This window comes from Eretmochelys imbricata, chromosome 6, assembly GCF_965152235.1.
Source record: "Eretmochelys imbricata isolate rEreImb1 chromosome 6, rEreImb1.hap1, whole genome shotgun sequence".
NCBI classification, from domain to species: Eukaryota; Metazoa; Chordata; order Testudines; family Cheloniidae; genus Eretmochelys; species Eretmochelys imbricata.
In genome coordinates, this window is record NC_135577.1 from 124,261,579 (window position 1) to 124,286,964 (window position 25,386).

General features: G+C 42.3%; 1 protein-coding gene across 1 annotated transcript in view; it reads left to right on the forward strand.

The window, feature by feature from the left end:
- GCH1 (GTP cyclohydrolase 1) overlaps nt 1-24,682 on the forward strand; it is a 31,603-nt gene extending 6,921 nt beyond the window's left edge. The window contains exons 2-6 of the mRNA XM_077819598.1: nt 11,727-11,836; nt 14,178-14,233; nt 19,428-19,459; nt 20,710-20,794; nt 21,483-24,682. Of these exons, the coding sequence (XP_077675724.1) occupies nt 11,727-11,836; nt 14,178-14,233; nt 19,428-19,459; nt 20,710-20,794; nt 21,483-21,609 (410 nt within the window). The 3' untranslated portion in view covers nt 21,610-24,682. The remainder of the gene's footprint in view (nt 1-11,726; nt 11,837-14,177; nt 14,234-19,427; nt 19,460-20,709; nt 20,795-21,482) is intronic.
- The last annotated feature ends 704 nt before the right edge of the window (nt 24,683-25,386 follow it).

The window sequence follows — 25,386 nt, forward strand, 5'->3', positions numbered from 1 at the left end:
TCAAGCCAACAGGACGGGGTTTCTTGCAGGTACCACCTTCATGGATGTCAGAGGGCTATTAACCGAGCCTTTGTACTGTGATGTTCCACAATGGCCCATTTAGTTTTGATAGCCCTCAATGGGTGGTGGACCATTCCTCCTGAGTGGGGCCAGGTCTACACTACAGACTTATATCGGTATAACTACGTTACTGGGGGGAGGGGGTGAAAAATCCACATCCCTGAGTGACATAGTTATACCAACCTAACCCGCTGCGTAGACAGAGCTTTGTCAATGGGAGAACTTCTCCTGTCAACATAGCCACTGCCTCTCGGGGAGGTGGATTAACTACGCTGACGAGAGACGCTCTCCTGTTGGCATAGGGAGCATCTTCTCGAAAGCGCTACAGCGACGCAGCTGCATCGGTGCAGCATTTTAAGTGCAGACCTGCCCTACGTTCACAGATGCAGAGCAAGCATTTTTACAGTTATCGAGCTTCCATGTCACCTTATAGCTGGGATACAGACATTACAAGTAACGTTTATGCATGTAACAATTTTACAAGCATTCCATGCAGTCTAAACGCTAAACACGTTCTTATAACTCTAATACCTACTGTGGACAATGCTACCATACAGGTGAGCTGGTCTGGTTTTGGCTGATGCCGACAGCCTTGGCAAGAGCTGGCACCTGGTCTGTCAGCGTCACAATTACCTCCCCTCAAGTAACCAAGTTTCACTTCCTTGATACCAGTGATACGTTAAACCTAACTATATTTTTTTCATAGTCTGCCTGTGCGGGGAGACAAGACATGGATTTGTGACAATGTAGGGAGGAGAAAAAAGTGTGTAAACACGGTTTGCCAAATACAAGCCTCTGTAAATCGTAAAAGAGAAAAATAGGGTAGAGGTCAACTTGTTTGCCTCGTTATAGGTTACCTTTGAGACTACCACTGTATGCTTCCATGGCTACTTTGGTGGTAATGACTCTAGTGGTTTGTCCTGGCCTACTTCACTTATGCTTGTATTTAGTATTGATGTTCTGCAGTTATATATTATTGTACTTTAGTTAGCACAACAAGAAGAACAATTATAACAAGCATCTAATATTGATTCTAGTTTATGCATTGGCCCTTGCTTTGGAGTAAATGATTCTATACAGCTGATCTGTATTAGCTTGTTCTAGAATTATAGAAATGAGCTCCTATCTTATCTCTGACTTCTTCCCAATGATATGAAATCAATGAAAAGCAAATATAAAAATATCAGCACTCTGATCTGAAGTAAAATGGCCATCTGTAGAAAAACATTTTTTAAACTTCCTGTAGCAGTCAAAGTCAGATAGAAACTGGATTTTTAAAATCCTATCTTAAATTTAATTCATTAAATAACATTTCGCACAAGACATAATCAGAGGGAGGGTCTGTTTGTCTACTAAATGGTTCTTGGAGTAAACTTAATCTAGAAAATTGTACATTTAATTAGATTTTCCATAAATAAAAGTAAAGGTGGGTAGTCTGTCAGTAGCTGGTTGTCTTTAATTCAGTGTTTGTAGATCTGCTTCAGACTAGCTGTCAAAAGTTCCCTTTTGTGTTGTGGGAGAAAAGGGGGACTCCTTTTATTACTTAAACTTTCTAGGAGGCTGATGTCTGTAAGGCTGTTAAACTATCAAACATTAACAAGTATATAACAGTGCAAACTTAAGAAAAAGCACACAATAAATGAACAAGAATAAGTGGAAATATCCTGTGGCAAGCTAACATTAACTTCTAACTAGAATTCTAAGTCTTCAGATTTGCTGAAATAACTTTTTCTAATTTAAACGGAAGGATGAGTATTCTGAAATGGTGAACTTCAACAAAGCTGATTTAAAAAGATGAGGTGTAACTAGTTGGTTCTTGCCCAGCAATCCCACAGCAAAAACCAAGCATTGGCATGAATAAATACCAGGCATTTGCAGAAGGAAAATAACTTGTTTACATTTGAATACTGAAGCACTTTAAATAAAACAACATGTTCATTAAGGGCTGCAACTACTGTAAAATGGTGCTAGTCACGCACAGCAAAAGCCTTGCACACCTTTTGTTGAACAGAACAGCTCTAAAATATGGTGGTGCATTCAGTTTGTCTTTCTGCTAAAGACAATGTGTTAACTTACTCTGTGCTGCCTCAAAGGTATTAATTGAAGAATCTTTATTTGAATTTTAAAAAAACAACCTCATGAGATACAGTTGCACATATTTTTAGATGCAATTGTTCAGTAGCCCTACTTTCCTCGACGTTTGTTTTTGTTCAGATTGTTACACCTGTGACTTTTGTTTTCATTTAACCCTAATTACTCAGTGAGCCTGTACTATAGATCTCTCATTTTAAGGCAAAACCAATAACATCTGACATTATGCCCAGTACCAATAGACTAACTTCTGTCAAATTGTGTACGGCTTGGATTTCTTGGGCTTTCGGATGGAGAGTACTGAATAAATACCACCTTACTGCTATTTTCCTTATCTTTTGTCTGTGGATTTGGTATTTTAACTGGTGACAGTGGTGGGGATAAATTCATAAGTTCCTGAAGCTCAGTTGGTTTGCTGAGGAGTGTCCTTGCTAAACATCACAATGTAAAAATAGAGAATCTGAAGCTTAAACAAACAGACTGTTTGATCAGCCAAACCACCCTTTTCTAAAAGATGGTCGGTTACTCCATTCTGTTTCTGTTATTGGAGACACAAGGTGTATTGCTAGATCTTAGTCCACAAACAATCTGTTCAGAATTAAACATCATTTGTAATGTACTGGCTAGATGGATCAAATAACACAAGTTTTCAAAGGCTGGTTTTTACACAGACCTACACTGTTGTTTTCAAAAACAGTAAATGTCCAGCGGTGCATGTGGTTTGTTATGAAAGCCAGTAATATCAATTAACTTTCCTTGCTGGGACGCTTTCTTGGTTGAGCATGGTTACATAATAGGATCAACTTTCCTCCCCCCTGGACTATTGCACTAAGTCTCCAGGCTTTTTAACCACTTTTTTCTCACTATTAATGCCCTCAAATTACACTTGTTTGGCAAAACTTCTTTGGGTTTTAGATATTAACTTAATTTTTTTAACCTCTTTATCTGTTTGAGGATCCTCCTTATTAAAGACTTGTTTGCTCTTATGCTGCCTTTCTAGTCCATTGTTTCAAACTTCTCTACCTTCCATCTCTAGTTCACTGTTTAATGGTTCCCATGATATTATGGTAACGTTATGAAAACCTTTATTGAAATCTTGATACATTTTAATGAGGCTCTACATAATCCTGCTTTCCCTCATATTAATAAATGTATCAGTAAAAAACCAATTTAAGAATTTTGAAATCTTAGTTACATCTGAGAATCTGTAATAACTGTGATCTTTCATATGAATAGACTCCAATCTCATGGTGTATGCAGAATACATTGATAGGAAACCAAATGAATCTGTTCCAATGACACGCAGTAATGTTATTTAACTGATTTTGACTTTTCTCTTCTCTTTTTTTTGCCTTTTTAATATATCAAATTATTCTTCAAGCTTTGCTTTTGCTAACTGAGGGGTTAGCCCTTGTTTCGGAAACAATTAATTCCATCTGGGGTTGAGCACACAATTCTAGTCCTTATGAGAGATGGTGATGACAGACAAACTTTTATAAGAACCTGTAGGTAAGATTTCTTCCTTTAGTTTCAACTCGGCAGGAATATATGTGAGGGGAACAACGTGGATTTGATGCCTATTTAATCCTTGTATTGCTTCCTTTTTAGTTCTGTTGTCTATTTAAGCAGCAGTGTTTTCAGCCCATGCTTCCTTTAATTTGGAGCCTCTTTCTTTAATAAAGGTTTCTTGAAACTCTGCATCCCCCAGAATCCCTTCCTTCTGAAAACTTAAGCCATTAAAATGCCACGACACAATAAACCCTCCGTATATGGCTGAGAATTATTACTGTTCGCTCTGATTCAGTAAAAAATATATCAGAATTCTGACACCATGTATCTTTCTCTTTTGATATTAAAGGCCACCATAATTTTCATGCCTTGCCCATCAATAATATTTTCCTTAACTGCAATCATTTCCTAACACTAATACCTGGATAGAATGAAGATTTCAACCTTGGATTTATTTTTTGCTTTCCAATAGCAATTTAGGGTTTTAGAAGCATTCTGAAATTACATTAGTTTCAAATCAATACGGCTGGTGTTTCCACCCATGCCCAGTGCAGCTGTAGCGTGTGGCCATATCTTGTGCATTCTTTTGTTTTTGTTTTTTTTTTAAAGTCTATCATTCCTCATCATTGAACAAATCAAATCTTACCCCCCACAGTTCTGCCAAGGTGCCTTAATCTTGACCTGTACAGACCACACCTCTTTGGATGAAGGTAGTTCACATGCGCTCCTTGGCCTCTGAGATTGCTTGAACAGTGTCAGTTGGATGTGGACACCCTCCTCAGTCCAGTTCCTATGACTGAAGGTGAAGCCTCAGCTGTCTTTGAACTAGTCACCCACAGGAGAGATTGATTGTCCTGTTCTATCCTACTTGCCCTGGAACATGTTAAACTGACTAGATTAAAGATGCTTGTCTGAATCTGAGGACACCTGTTACAGACTACTGGACTTTTCTGTGTGTGGTTCTTGCCTTCTCAGTCTGTTTTAGAACAAACCTACTTCTCTTTTCGCTTAACTGTTAACATGTTACTCACTTGGCACTGATCCCTTGTGAAAGGAAACAACTATACAGTCTTGAACAGAGTAAAAATTATACCTCTGTTGCAGAGCGGCAAGTTGAATGTGCTGCAGCCAGAGGCTAACTGTTGCTTAACATTTATTGGTAATCTGCCCATTCAAAATGCAATTCTTCGAATATCCTAAAAGCTCCATGGCTTAGCAAATAATTCCCCCCCCATACTAAAAACGCTTGTTAAAATGAAAGGACCTCTTTGAAACTTGAATATCAGCTGCTTTTAAAGTGGCTTAAATCAGAGTGAAAGCAGCCTATGAACTTTTCATGTTTCCACTATTGCGATGCATTGTCAAAGGAAGCAAATGTAAGTGTCAGAAGTGTTTGTGAAACTGACAGGATGTATCAAGATGCTGTTCTGTATAGTGCTGTCATCTTTCATTCTCTTGACCTATCCAGCCGGCTGGCAGGAGATGTAGAGTCTGCCCCTTGGTTGCCAGAGGTGATTTTTGCTTTCCTGTGTCACATGAAAGCCATGCAAATAGTTTCTATAGCAACAGGTCCTCTCTTTCCTCTGACGCAAAATCCCGAAAAGGTCTCTTGTTCCTTGTTTTCATCTGATTCTCATTTTGCTTTCATCCGCTGCTATACTGTAGATAAAGGTTTTATTTCAATTCTGCTGAGAGCTGCTTCTTAATGGATGCCAGCTGTTAGTTTTACGACACATCAAAGTCTCCACAGCAGTATCTTAATTCTGGGTCAGAGGAGAAATTGTTGCTGGGATACTTAAAAGATTACCTCTAACTTTACTTCTCTCGTTTACTTAGCTGCCCGCTTCCCCCGCCCCCCAGGAAGGCATCTGTGTTTGATCTGAACTGTAGCTGCCATATTAATACAATATGTTTGGAAAGGGCTTGTGCGTTCAACTCAATTAGCTTTTCTCTGAGTTATCCTTAGGAGCATGCAGTTTCCCTTTCATTTGTGGATCTCTCTGCCTTGTAGGACATGCTGTTTTGAAGTAGCATGCAAACATACCCATTTTGCAGCTGAGCCCAAATGTGCAAAAATGTAGAGGACAAGTAGTGTTCTTTAGATCTTCACAGACCATGAGGAATACCTCTCTTCTCCCATCTGCTGCTAGAAAAGATGCATAATACGGGGGGCATGTACTAATAGTGGGGGGTGAGTAGCTAAAGTGATGTTGCAGGAGTGGCGAACTCCAGTTGAGGCGGAGAAGAGCTTTCCTTTCAATTACAAAGAAATGCATGCTGCAGAGAACAAGGAGCTGTAATCTGTGTGCCTGTTGGACACAGTGCACTAGAGAAACTGTTATACAACAACAGTAGCGCTTGTGTGAAATTAACCCCATGTTCTGGGCCATTGAGGGCTCTAGTATGCTGAATGCTTCAAATGCAACTCATGTACTTACGTGAAATGTGTGTGGCTTTTTGTTCACTAGTAAACATGGAGAATAAATGTAGTTTAGTAGTTGGGGCTAATTTGTCTAGCCTTACTTTTTTTTTTTTTTTTTTTGATTTAGAGGGCTAATCTATCTTCCCTTCCCCTCCCTTTTCCTTTCCCCCACCCCCCATTAAAACAGTCAGGATAAAACTACAATAGCTCTTCTAGTAGTACAGAAAGATGCAACTGACTAAAACAGCTATGATGGTCTTCCAAGAACAAGTCGGAACAATGGGTGAGTCTTTACTGCATAAGCTAAAAGCCCCATGGCTCTTCGCCAGGGCTGTAGAGCAGACTCATTAATCTCTAAGTGATCTCGGTGCCACTAGAGGGGACAGAACACCACACCCAGAAGATGTGTGGGTTACACGTGCATCTGTCCTGTCTCTTTAGAGTGTAGGTAGATTGAGACAGGGACTATCTGTACAGTGCCTGCTGCCAGTTGGTACTGCTGTAAATCAAGTAACTACTCAAAAGGCTTGGCTGGTTTTGGCAGTGGGGTCAAGTCACTTTATGTAGCCCAATTCAGTCATCCTTGACTGAGCAATTCACCTGGGCAGAGTCACTGTAGCTTGGTGCTGGAGTGAGGCGCGCAACACTGCTTCTTGCCAGAAGTCAGTTTTACAAATCTGGATTGTTCTCAGAAGTCAACCTTCAGAGGAAAGCCAGACTTTTTACTGTTCATTGAAGAAGAAGTTATTTTCAAAGGATGAGTAGGAAGGACTCATCTCAGCAGGGTAGGGCTGCCTCGGAGAGACTCTCTCTTTCAGTTAGGTGCCTTTTGGATGTGCACTACCCCACATCTCATTCGCACTGCCTGTTCTGCTTGTGGCACTTGCTCGGCAATGCTGATGGGCTTGCTGGAAAGGCTAAATTGATACATCCCTTTTGGAATTCACATGGGCTGCAAAGGGGTGACCTGCAGTGATCAAAGTAGTAGAAATTGCCCTGGGTGAGTTGTTCTGGGCCTCCATCTTGCTACTAATATTTAACAATTTTTTTTTTTTAGGTGCAGGATCAGCAATAAGACAAGATCCACATGAGTGAAAAGCAAAGGGGCAAAGTCTTGTGGAGCACACCCAACTCTGCTTTTGTCTGGATATTGTCTACTTTGGAGTGTAAACTCTTACAGTATGTCTACACTGCAGTTAAAAACTCACTGCTAGCCTGTGCCAACTGACTCTGGCTCACAGGTCTCAGACTAAGGGGCTGTGTAAGTGCCTTGCGCTAGCTCTGCGACCCTCCTGCTATGCAGGGTCCTAGAGCCTGGGCTGCAGCCAGAGCTGAACTTCTGCACCACAATTAACCAGCCTCTTAGCCCGAGCCCCAAGAGCCTGAGTCAGCTAGCACGGGCCAGCCACAATATCTACTGGTAATGTAGATGTACCATTTGAGGCTTCCAACTGCACACTTCAGGGCACTGAATATGTACAAGCTGCATGGCACTAGCCTTTAGTCCCTGAAAGCTTTTGAGGGAGGAAGGTCTCATGGCCAAGACACTGGACTGGGTTCAAGAGACCTGAGTTCCATTCCTGTCTCTGCAACACCCGCTCTGTGTGACCATGGGCAGGTCACTTAACCTTCTCTATTTTTCCACCTGTAAAATCAGGATAACACTAGTCTCCTTCACAGTGTAACTTAGCCTTACAATCTCCCTGGTAAATGCATTGAGCTGCTTCGATGGAAGCCTGTAAAGGTCCATTCTGTAAATGTCAATTTCTTCTGACCGTGGGGACTTTTTATCTAGCCTATCATCTTAGGGCTGTGCGTGGGGCCTGACACCAGATGCATTCAGAGCAAGAACGTACCGAATTCTCAACCATTCCAAGCCTTTCGCTTGACTGTGCAACAGCTTTGTTTGTAAACCTGTCTCTAACATCACTGCCCACTTATTGTGAACAGCAGCTGCCAGGTTCTTCACTAATAGCCATCGGGCAGGGTGTCGTAATGCTTGGTGCAATCACAGACCTGCTCTGGGATCTTTTTGCTGAGCCCTCTCTGTTACTCTCAGCAACACTCTTAGGAGGGAAGCGTGAGTTCCACTGAAGGCAGTGTTGGCTCTAGTGACACAAGTCACCTATCACGTTTAGGTTTTATATACCACGTCCCGTGCAGTGATGAGCTCTGTAAATTTTGCTGTTTGTTGAAAGTTGTGTCCTTCATGGAACCTCCGGACCCATGATGCTCTAGAGACCTTGTTGCCATTCCATCGTCTCCTCCCCGTTAACCTGCTTTGACACTGGATATTGTCCACTTGGAGCTTACAGTACTCCAGCACCTTTCCCTTTAGCCCTCTGAGGCTTGGTATACCCCGAGCAAGGGCAGGAGTAAGAGTGCATGGCGCTTTACCTGTCAGCAAAACCACACCGGCTCTCCCATGAGGTGCTTAGTGTAAATTAGACACATGCAACAAAGGACAGACAGAGGTGGGGGGTGGATTCATTCTGCGTTTTGCTTTGGTGCAGCAGGAGGCCTCATGGGGTGAAGGCGCTTCTCCCCAGTAGCCTTGCACAGCATCTGAAGGCAGAGGATGGGTATACAGGAGGGGAGGTCAGATGCTTGACTTGCTAGCGGAGGGAGGCTGTCAGAAACAGGGAGCAAAGCGAGGAAGGCATGAAGGCTTTGGTAGGCGAAGACAAAGGTGGGGATGGAGCCATTTGAGGGCCATTGACATGAATAGGAGCCATGCTGCTCAATCCCCTAGTTGGCTCGAGCACAGGACTCATCAAAGCATAAACAGAGCCTAGGGCATTTAGAAGGAGAGCCGCCAAGGGCTGCAGTGGAGCTGTGTAGCACCTTGAAGGGGTGGACAAGGAATACGATCTTGGTGCAGAAAGAAATGGGGAAAGTAAACGGGTCGATGGGCCCCTCCTCTTCCACACGCCTCCTCCCCCCTCCCCATCTCCATAGGTGTGAAGAGCTTCCCTCACTCCTCGTGGATGCTGTATCCTATCTTCTGTCCTATCACTCACTCTGTTCCCTAGACTAGCCAGGTATTCATGTTGTGGTATCTGCAGTGGGACCAAACCCGTTCAGTTGACCTCTAGAGAGAGCACTGCTGGGATTAGGGTCACTGGGTGTTTGTTGAGTAGGCCAGTCTCGGGAATGTGCCAGATAGCAAACTTCTCCAGCTGGCAAGTAGAGTGGGCCTGCCGGTACTTCACGGAGCAGTGTCCAAAATTACATTTCCTGGCACATGCTGCATGGACACTTCTCTGAGCACAGGATTGCACACCTGAGCAATGTCACCCCGACCGCCCCTGCTGCTGGGATCTTAGCACTGTCCCCTCTCAGCTTTGCTGTCTTTCCGTCACCTGCTCCTGCTGCTGTCACCTCTAGTGGGGAAACCCCTATCCTTAGGAAGTGTGCCCCCCACACTCCCTACCATCCTTCCTCCCTCTCCGCTGCCAGAGTGACTATGGGAAGGGGACATGGCTTAGAAAGATTGTAGAGAAGCAGACGTGCCACTGTAAAAATGGTCCCCAGCTTGTTCTGTGCCCCCCCCAACCCCCTCCCCCCCCGCTCCGTTTATACCCTGCCCCTGGATATGTGACTTTCCAAAGTTCCAGCTCACTGCTTTCCAGGTCACTAGCCATTCTTGGTAATGAACACAGAGAAACAGCAGAATATCGCAAATGCTGGTTTCCAGGGTTACCTGTGTACCGCTGATAGCATGCAGGAAATGAAAACAATCTGTGATGGCAATATGTTATTGGCAACAGATGGCAGCTGTTGGGATATGAGTGTCCAAGGAAGGCATAAAAGCAAATGCAGCAGGCACAATTGTTGAATTTGTACATTAACCACTGAGTCACTTGAATACGAAAGCAAAGCTTTTAATGAAGTACAACGGTCACTGGACACCTCCTGTTCTTCTATTAGACTTGCTCTTTTTATGGTATGGTCTAGAAGTTACATGGGGCCCTACTAAATGCTTAGTGTTAACCTGCATGGAGGCCCACAAACGGTGTGCGTGTTAGCAATTAGATGAGTTATTGCCATTGAACTGGCCATATATCCCATTTAATTGTTAGCTTAGCCCTCTTCTTATTTAGAAGCTGGAGGTTGCTGCTGGAGTGTCTGGCAAAGTTCTCCCTGGCATGAGCAGAACAAATTACTGCCTCTGAAATTCACTTCACTGAACTCCGCTTCGCTCCTGATTGAAAGGCGCTGTCTACTCTTACCTCGGGGCCTTTTCTTAGCATCCCTTTTACGTCTCCAAACAATCTGGCTTTTCAGAACACGCCTAGAAACAGCAGCGCCCTGCATGACCCTATGTAGCAGGGCATGCTCCTGGGAACAACTTGGGGAGTTGGCATGAGATTACTTAAACCAGAAGTAGACTGAGACTCAGGGCACCACTCTCCACTGCAAACAGCAAAGTCACCAGGCATAGCATTCAAACGGTGCCCATTTGGAACTAGAAGAGCCAAGTATTTGTCTTCCCGCCACCTGCTTGGATTTCCCCATTTAAAAAAAAAAAAAAAAGTAACACCCCTTATCTTTGGGGATGGGATGCGCAGCTAAGTTGGGGTATCCATCTGTAAGCCTGTTGGCTCTGCCCCATGCAATACATCTTCTGGGAGAGCATAAGAAGCCAGATAGGCAAGACTGTCAGTTTCTCATAGAACTATAAACCCAGTACTGATCTTGCTAAGGCACTGAGAACGAGCTCGGGACATTCTAACCAGCTGCTGCCTTTATAGAGGCCTAACTCTGTTGCAGGGCACATGATGAAACTTGGGAAGGAGGAAGTATCTTGTCAGACTGTGAAAACTGACCTAGAAGATGCCTTGGTGTGTTTAATTGCCTTTCTCCTCACCTTGCCCTTTTGGTGATACTTTTCAAACATATGGAGACCCTTTGCCTCTCCTCTGAACCCTAGACCAGTTTGACCTCACAAAGTGGCGCATGCAGGAGCCTATACAACATGAGAGGATCCTTAGAACTGTGCCTTCTTCAGTATTGATTGCAATAGACATACAATATGTCAACACACCCATCGGAGGTATGACTGCAACGTATGTAGACATACCCAAGCTAGCTTTGATCTAGCTCAAATAACAATAGCAGTGAAGCCATGGCAGCGCAGGCTTGGATACCTACCTAGCGTCCGGAGTGGGCTTGTACAGCCTGCATTGCCACAGCTTCCATGCTGTTATTGGAGTTCGCTAGATCAAAGCTAGCTTGTGACGTCTACACATGCTACAGTCATGCCTCCAGTTGCCATGTACACATACCCTAGTCTTTACATTCTAGGTTTCTTTTCTCATTCCCACCAACCAGTGGATGTGTTTTGTCCTCTGAACAAATTAGTTTATCATTAATGACTCTTATTAAAGACAAATTGTGTCTGTGAAGTCTGACATTGCACTGTTGCAGTTATAGGACAAGTGACCCTGTACCAATCAAACTGGATCCTTAGTCTATGCTTAATGGATGCAATTCAGGGCCTACATTCCATAGTCTTAAGAATTGCCAAGAGCTTGTTTGGCTAAGGTGTTCCTGGTGAAAGGGGTCAGAAAACCTAGAATTCCCCATATTTTGCATGTTGTGAATAATTTATATATAATCTCCTGCAAACATTTAATTCCAGATGTCCTGAATGATGCCATATTTGATGAAGATCATGATGAGATGGTAATTGTAAAGGACATAGACATGTTCTCATTGTGTGAACATCACCTGGTTCCATTCGTTGGAAAGGTAACTACCTCACAAAACAGATACTGCAGTGTAAACTATAATTTAAATCTCTCATTCATGTGTGTTTCTAGTTACTGTCTTTTTTTTTTTTAAGCTGTAACTATATGCAGCCACTTACTATCTAGAATCATAGCAATCTTCAAAATACAAATTCTGAAGATCACCTTTATGCAAGTTTTATATGATTTAAGACCCTAGCATATAGTGCTCAACCTTTATCAGTCTAATAGTTTCTGACGTTTTATATCGAAGCTCTTCATGAAGCAGCAGCAAGCCTTCAGGGCAGACATCTTGATATTAAACCAATGCACCTCAGACATCGGCTTTGATCCGTAACAGATTACAGTAACAATTTGAAAAGCCAGCTGGTGCATTTTCGTCAGTTACCGCTGCAGACTCTGGAAACCTTGGATTAGTGTGCTCTTTTAAATGAATAGTCGGGCCTAGATTTCCAAGAGTGACTAGTGATTTTAGATGCCCAAACTGTGACAGCCTAACGGGGCCTCAATTCCAGACAGTGCTGAGCACCCACCCTTTGAAAATCAGGACTCTTTTAAAAGGTCTCAATTTGGACACTTCAAAACTGAGGCCTTCTGTCTAAAGATCTTGGTCTCTGTGCTGCTACATTTGATGCCCATGTCAGCTCCAGAAGTACCGGAGGATGGAGCATCTGCACTGCAGTGTCTCCCCATGAAGCACACTTGAGCTGTAGAGATGCAGGTGTTCCCATAGCCTGTAAAATTCTATCCATGCCATTTGTGTTCCCAAATATATTTTCTTGGAAAATAAAATACCTGCAGAGAAGCCCAGTTATGTATGCCTCCTAGAGGGTGCCATCTCATTCTTGTCTCCTCCCCCCACTCTGCTATATTGCTGGTATTTAATTCTGGAAAGTAAGAGTCTCCTTTCTGTTCTGGCTTTCTATTTGCCTATACTTTGGTTACTGTGTAGGATGTATGTGCTTCTTTCTCATTATTCTCGGGCATTCTGTAAATTATTTTTACATCTAGAAGTTTAGCCTGTGTGGGTTGGAGAAATCCCAAACACCGAACCAGTCCTTTTGCTATGTTCTCTCCCCTTGGGGTGTCTGGACCTTGATTGTCACAGAAGATTAGCTAAATGATTTGGTGTGCTTCTAAGGATTGTTAGACTAGCCATTCTCCTGTTGGGTACATCAAACATGCTGCAAATGCTCTTCAACAAATGATGTATTTGTAGCTCTGTCTGAAAATTCACAGTTAAGCTGTTCTCTCCAGGCAACAAAAGTCATTGCTTGTTTTCAATTAACTACTGCAAAACCATGTCTCTTACTTTGATCTGAAATGTTTCGTGTCTTTCAGGTGTCAGTTGGTTGATTACCCAACAGAAAAGTGATAGGACTGATCAAATTAGCCAGGTAATTAGGTGGTATTATGATACCTATAGCCACAGGTACAGCAAAATAGGATTCTGAAAGAGCAGACTTCCAGGCAAAATTATACAAAATTTTGACCCTACACTGACCCTTTCCGACTGCTCTATCTTGACAAATGCATCCTTTGCTACAGATGACCCATTGGTGTGCCATTGTAATCTGCTCTAACTATAAATCCACTTTAATACGTTAGCTTCTTTCACAACTCTGAACACATGTTTTCTCAGCACAAATCTGAAAAATCTGTCACTGCTTTTAGGACAGTCTTTAATAATGAGAACTCTACTGTTTCAATATTGTCTATTTACCTATTAAACATGAATGCTCAGACAATAAATGCATATTTGAACAGGATGGAGGATGGCTTTAATTTCATTGGTCTTCTGCAGTATCAGTGTCCCAAGAGTTGTCCCTTAATTCTTTTTTTCAAGTGCATTTCAGTTTGCACACTAAGTGCTTCTTCCCATATGAGCTTTCCAGCTAAAGGAAAAAGGATAGTTTTTTCTTCAAAAGATATATATATATTTTTTAATTCATTGAAAGAAGGCTGCATTTATTTTAGCTTAACTTTTCTGTGCTGAGTAATGCTAAAACAATCTCTCTGTTGCACCTGACTTAAATTCTGCATGTTAGTGTGTAAGCCATCCTGACACTTGGTGTATAAGTTGTGATTTCTTCCAAAGTACTTACCTACTTTAAAAAAAGATACTGAACTCACCAGCACTCTCAGTCTCTGCTTGCTCTTTAATCTTTCAGACTTGCATGGTCGCATGTCCTCACCCTATGCTAAAGATTCTGGATTTGAAACACGAGTGGGTCTAAAAGTTTGAGATGAGGCAAATGAATATTTCAGAAAGTATGCGTGAGTGTTAAAGCTGTCTTGAAGAGTATTTTGATCCAGTTAATGGTTTGTTCCCCTTTCTCTAGGTACATATAGGTTATCTTCCTAACAAACAAGTCCTTGGTCTCAGCAAGCTTGCTAGGTAAGTGCTAATTTAATGAAAGCGATGCTAATTTGTAAAAAGGATTCCAGACTGTGTTAAGTGTGCTGATCTGTAATCTGGTCCCCTTCTAAAGTACAGCAGACGGTAGCAGTATCTCGTGTTCTGGATTTGGGTTTACAGCAGTCCTTCTCGTTAAGACTACTGGAAAACAAAAGCTAAATTGCAACTCCTTATTACTTTAAACCACACCTTGGGAGTGTGCAGATTGGGGACAGATTCATAATTTTGCTGAAGACTATTCAAAAACACTGGTGTATAGGATATACGAGGAACCTCAGAGTTACGAACGGACCAGTGAACCACACACCTCACTTAGAACCGTTAAGTACACAATCAGGCAGTAGCAGAGACCAAAAAAAAAACAAACCCAAAAACCCCCAACCAAAAAAGGGCAAGTACAGTACTGTGTTAACCATAAACTACTTTAAAAAAAAAAGGGAAAAAAGGAGGAAAGCAGCATTTTTCTTCTGCATAGTAAAATTTGCAAGCTGTATTACGTCAGTGTTCATTGGCTGTAAACCTTTGAAAGAACAACCATAATGTTTTGTTCAGAGTTACGAACATTTCAGAGTTACGAACAACCTCCATTCTCAATATGTTAATACCTCTTGAGGTTCTACTGTGCAAAAGTGATGGCAAGTGATTATTTTAGGGAGCACCAGTCTTTGGAAGGCAGGCAAATAAGCCCACTAAAGTTGATTATCTGTTTGCTTGGACACTGCATTATATGGTCAAACTCCAGAACTTGTGAATGGTAAACAAACATGATTTAAAACTAACTCTTTCTGGATTATGTTCATGATTTGAATCTAAGACTTTCATATCTACATCAGTTGACTCTTCAATTAAATCTGACATTTTTGTTTCACTATAACCTGCAGTGAACAAGCCTAGAGATGGATTTTATGGATGAATTTCAGATTAGGGACGAAAGTAATTATGATGCATTTCAGAAACCTATTTCTTGTCACATAAAAAGCTTTCCCCCAGCATGTGGCCTTATGTCAAGTGCTGTGCTGAATCAGTTGTAGCAAAAGTGGCATTTATGGAGTGATAATGTAGCAAATATGCCCTTTAGTGGAGACAATAATAGAAGGTTCTCTTCTGAAAAAAAACTCTGAAGAAGTTGGCTGTTGTTTGGAAAGACTATGTAGGAGTTCATTTATTCTCCTTCTGATACATGTGTAAATCCTCTGTAGCTCCCAATAGCAATAATGAGAGTTAAACTTGTAAATCAGCAGGCATGCTGGGTTTTCTTAGCAGGGAGGGAGTGGGTCAAATATGCCACTAAAGCACTTTAAATGCAGCTGGTCCCATTTTGCACTTTGTTTGCGTAAGAATGAATCTGATTCAGAGCTGGAGAGAGACCCTTATACCATGAACAAGCAATCTTTGTTAAAATAACCTCAGATTGCAGGGTGCTCATCAGTCCACACGTTCTATCTCACATGGTCTGGCAGCTAGAAAAGCTGAACTTTGCCCTAAGTAACCGGCTCAGGCAGACTGTTCAAAAGACTCTGGAAATTGTGTTGTATTTCATTGGCACAAAACTCTGCGTGTCTGTATGTAGCATGCATTGTAGAAACGCAGGATGAGAATTTGTTGAGCTATTTTCAGCATCTCCACTCTGTATCTTTCTGTTTACCTGGACAAAAGCTTGTGGCATACAATTTTGTTTTTCTTTCATTGCCACTTAGTACTAGAAACCTTTCTGATGAGTGGCATTTCATGATTCATCTCTTCTGTTGATCAGCACTCTTGTGGCTGGAACTTCAAGAATAACTTGTTGTTGTTTTTGATTGGGGTTTCTGAAGGTGACTGTTCTTACTAAAAGTATTCTCTAACATTTTACAGACCTTTATTTATCGAAGGGTTTTAATTTTTGACATTTTCAAACTGCTCAGGATCACAACTGAAATATAAATCAATTGGATTGAGTTTACATTTGTCTGCAATTGTCTCTGAATTGCAGTGGTACAAAGGAAAAGGAGTACTTGTGGCACCTTAGAGACTAACAATTTATTTGAGCATGAGCTACAGCTCATGAAAGCTTATGCTGAAATAAATTTGTTAGTCTCTAAGGTGCCATAAGTACTCCTTTTCTTTTTGCAAATACAGACTAACACAGCTGCTACTCTGAAACCAGTGGTACAAAGGAACTATCAATTTAAGAATCACTTGTCTTGCACGGTTCTTAATAGAGATGGCAATACAGTGCTAAAAGTGTATAATTTTCTTCCCATCTCTCTTAGCAATTGGTATAGAATCACACTGTGGGGTTTGTAATATTGACCTGTTGTATGATTTCAGGCTCTGATCCTGTCCTTAGGAAGTCAGTGTGAAATCCCCATCATTTTCAATGGCAAAAGATCAGGCTCTTAGATTGCAAAATATTATTCAGAGTCCTAATTTGTTTTCAAAACCTGTGGTAAAAAACAGACTGGATGACCAAACAGTATATCCCTTCCTTGCCCTATTTAATGCAACCTAGGGCTCAAATGAAGATTTGTGAGGCTGCTGGTGCTGTGGGTCTAATCTATACTAATAGGATTAGTCTAATGAGTTTGTATAGTCAAGGATGACCTGTGTTCAGTAAACAAACACCTTTCTCTGGATTTTAAAAACGTGGCTTGCAAATAATCCTGTTACAAATATAAATGTACTTTCAGATCCTCTTCTAGTCGAAGGCTAAGAATATTTGTCAATATCAATTTTTTTTACATTTGTTTTTCAATATTTCCTATCGGTGTTGATGCTACTTTCTGTAAACTGACTGGTAACACACCCCTTGCTCTTCAGTAAAGGGGCTTATTTTGTGAAAACCCTTCCTCTGAAAATGATGCTCTCTTGCTTTTTCACAAGTGTCTAATTAATGGCCTAGGCAGGGCAATGTGTGTCTGGTTTCTGTCTAGACTGACAAGACCAATATAAAAGCCTTGTACAGAAGCTTCTTGACATAGCCAATGGGCTATCTTATTAAGCATTCGGGATTTGCATACATAACTATTCCTTCACCATGTTGAAGTTTTGTCTCTCTAAATGTATAGATTACAGTATTCTATTGATGCACCACCCCACTGCCTGCATGATAACACTGTACCGGAAGTGGGTTAAATCTGCAGTCCAATTGAAAAGCAGTATTAAGATCCCTGTATTTATTTTTTTAATTAAATAGTGGTGGTTATCAGCATGGCCCTTGGAGCATATCTCTTGGGTTAAAAGTACCAAAACCAATCCCAATATCAAACACCTGTTGCCTTGAAGTTCAGATGGGCCCAGTCTATAGCCTTGAAGGTACAAAAAGAAAAGGAGTACTTGTGGCACCTTAGAGACTAACCAATTTATTTGAGCGTAAGCTTTCGTGAGTGAGCTGTAGCTCACGAAAGCTTATGCTCAAATAAATTAGTTAGTCTCTAAGGTGCCACAAGTACTCCTTTTCTTTTTGTGAATGCAGACTAACACGGCTGTTACTCTGAAACTTTAAGGTACAGTGTGTTGTAGCTTCCAGGAACAGCCTTGGGGAGTCTTCGTTTGATGCCTGACTCCATTGCAAAATCCCCAAATAAAGCTATTGTAAAGGATGCTACAGAACTAATGGGTCACAGACCAGGCCCTTCAAAAGCAACAGCCAAACGAAAAGCCACGGGGAGCTGGAAGAGACCACAGTTTGTTACACCAGGAAGGATGATAAATCTGCTGCTGTATCCTGTTGCAGGCTGGGAAAGTGATCAGCTGCTGTAAACAACCTTGTCATTTAAGAAATGCAGGCCAGATGCTAAGCTGCCATGAGGATTTGCTTTCCCAGCAGACACTGGGGCAGATTATTAGCATGGCTTTTTACATGCTTAAATGTTCACTGTGTGACCACTGTTAAATCCTCACGTAGGAGGTGCAATTGTAACCTTTGGATGGGCTAGAGTTCACTTCATTTCTGGTCTCCAGTGCCTTTAAAAAAAACTCCAACTCCCATAGAAAGTAGCTGGAGACCCAGAGTTCAGTCTGTAAGGATTTTCAGCAAGGATTGCACAGGGTCAACCACACCACATTCAAGTCCCAAAAGGAACTAAAGAAATTAATTTAATTAAATAACTTTATAAAATCTTATGATAAAGAAACAAATAATATAATTTTTACAGCATGACATGGCTATTTTATAACCCACAGACTTTACCTTCACAGTTATACATAAACATAAAGAAAACAAATTAAAATTTGAACAGGTCAGGCCCCACAGAAATACAGGGAGAAGAAACTGAGAGTTCCCAAAAGCTTAGGTTTTGTTCACCTAAGTCTGAGTCTTTGATCACTAAATCTATACAGTCTTCTGAGTCTAAAACAACATCTTCCCTCCACTTGCTTGTAGTCAGAATTAGGGTGACCAGACAGCAAATGTGAAAAATCGGGACAGGAAGTGGGGGGTAATAGGAGCCTATATAAGAAAAAGACCCAAAAATCGGGACTGTCCCTATAAAATCGGGACATCTGGTCACCCTAGTTGGAATCCACGCAGACTCTTCCTCTGCCGAAATCACTGCTAGCCAGTCCGCTAACTCATTAACCAACCACTCAGTTAAGTGTATAGATTTAAAGAAAACCCTGTTACAAGAAAGTACAAAACCGAGACCAGCAAAATAGAAATGACTCTTTCCCCATGGCTACACTTAAAGCAAAGTTGGTGACTCAGACGAGTGGAGACAATTTAACTAGAACAGTTTGGCTAAAATCAAAACATTCAAAGCATACACTTAAAATAGAAGTTATTTTTCCCTTCCAATTTCCCCTGGCTATCATTAGCATTACCAGGCTTCCCTGTCAGAGGGTTCACAATATACTAACCTGCTGCAAAATGTTTCAGAGTTCAGGACAACAGCCTGCTTCCTGCTTCTGGGCTCAGCTTCTCCCAACTCACACAGGGCACATGGCCTTTTGCAAAGCAGCTAAGCCGACCACTTGCCCACAGGGAGTCTGACCCTGGCAACAGGGAACACATTGGAGCAGACCCAAAACTGCCACACCCAATTCCAGAAGCTTCTAGATGTGGAGTGCTTAATCTGCCTAGCAACAATGACCCAGACACAACTCACGGCAACCTCCGCCCAATGGGTCTCTTAAAGAGAGATCTCCCTATTAGGCACATGGCTTACACAATAACCAAGATTTTGTTTCTTTCTAGGATTGTGGAGATATACAGTAGAAGACTACAGGGTAAATAGACTCTTTTATTCTTACAGAGAACACTACCACATACGTCATCACTTTCGGGGGGGAAGCAGGCCAGGGTATGTCCCATAGGCAGATCACTACAGCAGGGCTGTATGTGGGCAGATTTTCAATGGGAGTCATGATCCAGGCATTTCAAGTCCTGTCCTGTGTTTTCTAACTTGCCGTTATCCTGAAAAGCAGAGTCTCCCCATGAAAACTGACTCCGGCTATGAGACCAACTCAAGGGAAAGGTGCTGGTTAAAGTAGAGCTGCCGGGACCAAGTGAGGTCACTGGCAGTTTGGGGGCTGTCCTGCTGTCCAGAGGGATGGCTCCAGGAGGTGGAATTCAAGAGCCGTTGTGGTACTGAAGATACTGTATGTTGAATCCTAAAAGAAATACCCAAGCCAGGATGAAACATGGGCAAAGGACAATAGCCATCCTCAGAGATGAGCCACATTCCCAGGCACTTCTAAGAACCACACAGCTACTAAAGAAACTGAGGTTGCTCACAAGGGCTGTATTTTCAGCCTTCGTAATTCCCATTAGATGTTTCTATCTTTCCTGTTCCCCTTCTTGTCTCATGATGGTCTCTTTATCCCAATTGCCCCACTATGTTTTGGTCCTAAAACCACTACAGGAGGAGGAGGAGAACTGCTCTTGGCTCTGGATGCAGGTCGGGTTGGGTTCAGCCTGAGCTCTCCTGACTCACTGTTCTGTGACTAGACTTGACTATTCTTGGTGGCAAAGTTCTCAAGATGGTTTTATAGGCAGCAGGGGCCAGCATGGCAGCACCAGGTGAATATAGGACACAAGAACTCTAGACTGCAGAAGATTGTGGCACGTCACTATTCTGCAAAGCTTTAACTTGCACGCTTAAAAAATTCCTTAACACACAAAAGGAAAACCACAGATATCTTGCCCTATGTCAAAGAAATGAACATGTGAAAACCACTGTGCAAGAAAACCAAACTTAATGGAGTGTGCAGATTTTGCATAAGTCATGGCGCTACATACAGACTCCTGCATGCACGTATGAAAGTAAAAAATAAGGCTTCCCATACCCCAACTATGTGAGAGAAGCCTGCACTAACATTCCCCCAAGCTACATATCCAGGAAGTACAGAGTTTGAGGGCAGTTCCTCTTGGAAACAGGAATATGCTTTGAATAGTGTCACTTTTCCTCTCCATGAGATACAGCCACACACGGCTATTGTTTCCGTGTCTGCCTCTGAACTCCCTGTTGTCTCTGCAGTTCAGGAGCGCCTTACAAAACAAATTGCAGTAGCCATCACCGAAGCCTTGCAGCCTACTGGAGTTGGAGTGGTTATTGAAGCGACGTAAGTGACCATATACACTGCTGTTCTCTGTAGTAACATAATGGTGCTGGGTATTGCCCCGGCAAGGAGGATACACGGCAACCTGCCAAAATGTATTCCTCGTGCGTTGCCTCTCTCACTCCTACAGCTAGCATATCATGCCCCACGCGTACAATGGAGCCATATAACAGTTTGGCCAATGTGCTATAATGCAGGAGTACCTCCCGGCCAGTCAGCATGCCATGGTAGTGGATTGGAGCCTTTGCACTGGGGGGTGGGGGGGTGTCTTGTTACCTTACCTCATGGTGGCAGCTGATCGCTTAGCCAGCAATTCAAAATAGATCCTTAAACATGGATCCATTGTGATGACTAATTTTCTGTCATCATTACATGCTGAAGACTTCCAGTAGCAGATCTTGGCTCCAATCTAGAAACAAACATTTTGGTGTGATCGGCCTAGCATGAACACACAGCACTTTAGGTGAGATTTTCAGAAGGCTCCTAAGAATTAGGAACGCCAGTGCCACTGACAGGGATCAGGAGCTCCTTTGAAAATTCCAGCCTTGGGCCTTTTCCCAGACTCTGCCTTAAGTGGATTATCTGAAATGCTTGCAATTTAAACCTAGCACTGGGAAATGATTGTCCCCTGCTTCTCATAGCAATGCTCAAGCCTGCCTGATTTCCCCTCTTCCCCTTTTCTTTCTTCTAGACACATGTGCATGGTAATGCGCGGGGTGCAGAAGATGAACAGTAAAACGGTCACGAGCACAATGTTGGGTGTATTCCGGGAGGATGCAAAGACTCGGGAAGAGTTCTTAACCCTCATCCGAAGCTGAAGCAGTGCCACTCGCCGAATGCTCTCTGCAGGTCGCACTGTCCGTGCCGCTGTCTGTTCTTAACTCTTTGTGCAGCTCGTTTTTAACTAAGTCGTGCGTTCTAATATGTGCAGTGAAAGAATTTTGACGGTAAGTCAAAAATGTAACCGTGAGGTAGGCCCTATGGATATCTATGCTGTCTCTTGTGTCACAGGATAACCCAGCTACCGATAGTTTTTAAATATACTTGCTCAATCTAGACTACAATTTATTGCCATTGAGAAAAACAGCAGATAGGGGGAAGTGAAAAGAGGTTCTTTATCAATACTAGAACTTTGTTCGGCAGGTTATGTACAACACAGCATAGGAAATATTGAAAGGCTACAGATCTTTGCAAGGTAATCTACGTGCCACGTATACTGCCTCATATCCCTAAGAGGGAGCTCTTGAATGATCTCCACTGACATGTCAGGATTCGTACTGTACCATTAATTGCAAATCTTCTGATATGTCGGTTTCAGTCTTTGAACATGCATGTCCTACCTTTTTATGTGACAATCTGGTGACAGTTGTATTTTGTTAGTATTCACCTTCTCTCCTTTGTGGCTTTAGTCTGTTACAAAGGCATATTGTTATCTTGCTAGTCTCAACATGCAGGGAATTAATTTCAACAATTCAGGGGGGGCAGTCTTATCTCTGTCTGCAAGGGTTTGTGCACCTTCCCCTCTGTGCCTCAAAATGAGAATATTATGCCACTGTAACTGTAGCAGTCACTTTATATAAATTACTGTTTGAGGTTTTCAAAGAGCTAACGAATCCAAACAGAGTTTTAACCGTTTTATATCATTTTGAGTTTGCTTTCCTGGATTTTCCAGGTCTTAACTGGGCTAGATGACTAAATTACAAACACACACAATATTTGAGTAAAAATTTCCCTTAGGAAAACTACACATGGGGAAATTAATCCAGAATAAAATAGGTTGTGAATTTAAAAGTGAATTAACTGTTCCTGATTAACTCCACATGTGGACGCTCTTATTCCACAATAAGAGTGCCTTATTCCAAATTATTTTAATCCACTTCCATGATGCTCTTATTGTGGAATTAATCAGGACTAGACAAGCTCTTCCAATATTTCAAACTTGTAATCTTTTCCAACTCAGTGGATCAAAGCCTGGGAACTGAAGTGGCTGCTGAACTCTGCATACCGGACACGTCTCTTCTGATGGAACATAATTCCATGTCAGTGTAGCCCTGTAAATACATTAGTATGAACTGTTCAGTTGTTGTTGTTGTTCCTCTTTCATGAGGGCAACTGAGCAAAGAACTTCCCAGGAGAGCAAAATGAGTTAAACATATTTTCTGAAACCTCGGCATGTGAAGCAGGCAGTTAATGGGACTTGATTTAATGTATTAAATTATTAGGAAAATGTAATGTGTGTGTTGTAACTCTTAATTGGGACAATACAGTGCACAAATCAAAATCACTCACTTGCTTCTAAAACCAACGGCAAGACCCACAAAATGCCATGCAGACTTTCAAAGAGCGAGAGTCCAAATTCCTATAGCACGCTGTCTCTGTTGGTGTGAATGTAAAATCTCTACTACAGGCTAAACTAAAAGGTGAGCTTTGAGCTTGAGTCAGCAAATTATTGCTCACTTATGCACAGGTCGTTAATGCCCCTTTTCATCCTGTGCCGAAAGGAAACTAAAAGTATTTTATCATCAGGCCTGTAGCTCTGCAACAGGGTGAATGTGATAATCAAACGCTGCCCTTCCCTAACTGTCACACTTCGATTGCCAGCAGGCCCCCAAAATGTGTGGATAAAGTTAGTGTCTTTACTCAGTCACACTAAGACATTCGAAGTATTAATAAAAACACTGTACAATATTCTGAAAACACTAACCTCACTCCTCTAGTGCGGGGCACTCTAGAAGTGCCTTTCTATTACAGCAGGCAAACTATTCTGAATCAATCAGTGTTGCACAGAATAAATCCAGAGTTACTCATCGACTTCCCTCCCTCCCCCCAATAATATTGCCTCAGATCTACAGCAGTAGTTCTGGGAGCAGCATTGGGTCCTTGAGTTCAATATATTTTTTTAAATATGCTAATTAAGAAGCCTTAAATCACTCTAGTCTGGAATGCAGAGTCAGATTTGTTCTCTCTCCTAGTGCAGCAGCTCTAGAAAAAACTTGAGCACCAGAGTGTTTTACACACAGATACATTTTCCTGTGATCACATGCTTGCTTTGAAACTGTCAAGTCTCTAACGCACAGTCTTAGGCCAGGTCTACGCTACAAAGTTGTTGATTCAACCATGTTGGTCAGAGGAGTGAAAAAACCACACCCCCTCGCTGATGGAACTATGCTGGCAAAACCGCCAGTGTAGACAGAGCTATACTGACAAATGCAGGATGGTCTTCAAATTATTGGGATGCCACAACAGAGTGGTTCTCTCGGTGGTGTTGATGTCCTCGGGGGAGGGACAGCTCAGTGGTTTGAGCGTTGGCCTGCTAAATCCAGCGTTGTCACTTCAATCCTTGAGGGGGCCATTTAGGGATCTGGGGCAAAAATAAGGGACAGTACTTGGTCCTGCTGTGAAGGCAGGGGACTAGGCTTGATGAGGTCCCTTCTAGTTCTATGAGATAGGTATATCTCCATATATATATTTTTTTAAATGTCCTTTAGGGAGGGGTATTGCTAAATGACCAGGAAAACTCTCTGTCCGTATATACTGTGTCTACACTAAGGGGATATATCAGTATAGCTGTAGTGGGAGAGCCTATGTAGGGTAGACTAGCCCTTACTCTTCTAGAGGTAACAGAAGGGGTTGTGTTTTTAACCACTTATCTCTATTAAGGATAAAGTCCACGTTACACCACCACGCTTCATTATTTACGTCATCATGATCTGTAGTCCTTGAAACATACCTCTATGTACATGTGGCCTTGGATTTTGTTCAGATGTTTGTAGGATTTGGTGCATTTTGGAACACTTTGTGACTCCAGTGAGTTTTAACTACATCCAGTGTATATATGTACACTACACAGTCTGCTATTGTACCCCATAAAAGTCTATTGAGTTTAAAACATTACAGTATTATCCTTTGGAATGTATTAGCGTGGCTTGCAACTGTATGAGATTACACCATCCAGCCTGTACACAGAGCAGCAGCATAAATATAAACAAGGGACAGAGGGGTGGAGTGTGCAAAACTTTTTAGGAGGGGGAGAGAAGCTGCAGCTGCTGTTTCCATCCAGCTTAGGTTTTGCTTTCTTTTCCCATCACCTCCTCTCTTGGGCCTACCCCTGCAGCCTGTTCAGGCTTAGTACCTGCCGTGCTGTGCTGCTAGAGACCACATCTCTGGCCTCCTACCCCCTCACGATACAGGCCGCAATTCCTTTAGAGTCCTACTTCCCCACGTCTCTGAGGCAATGGCTGAAAGCCACACCATGGTCTCTCCCCTGCTGAGTGTTCTGCCTTTTCCCTTCCTCACAATCCAGAAGTCTGAGCCTCGGTTTGTCTTAACTTTCATCACTTTAATGCAAACAGCCTGACAAAACCAAAATAGCGCCTGCCACACCAGCTAGCCGTGGGAGCTACTTTTCCTGAGGCGGCAGAGGATACAGAGCGAGAAAGCAGCCCTAGCACTCCTTTGGTGTGTCAATAACGGAACAAAGGCTCTGTGTGCCTCAACGTAGCAGAAGCACCAACTGATCTTGGATTTGCAGCTTCCCCTTTTCAGCTGAGTTGGGACAAATCCCACAGCAAGACTGAAATTTTGACCTTTAGGTC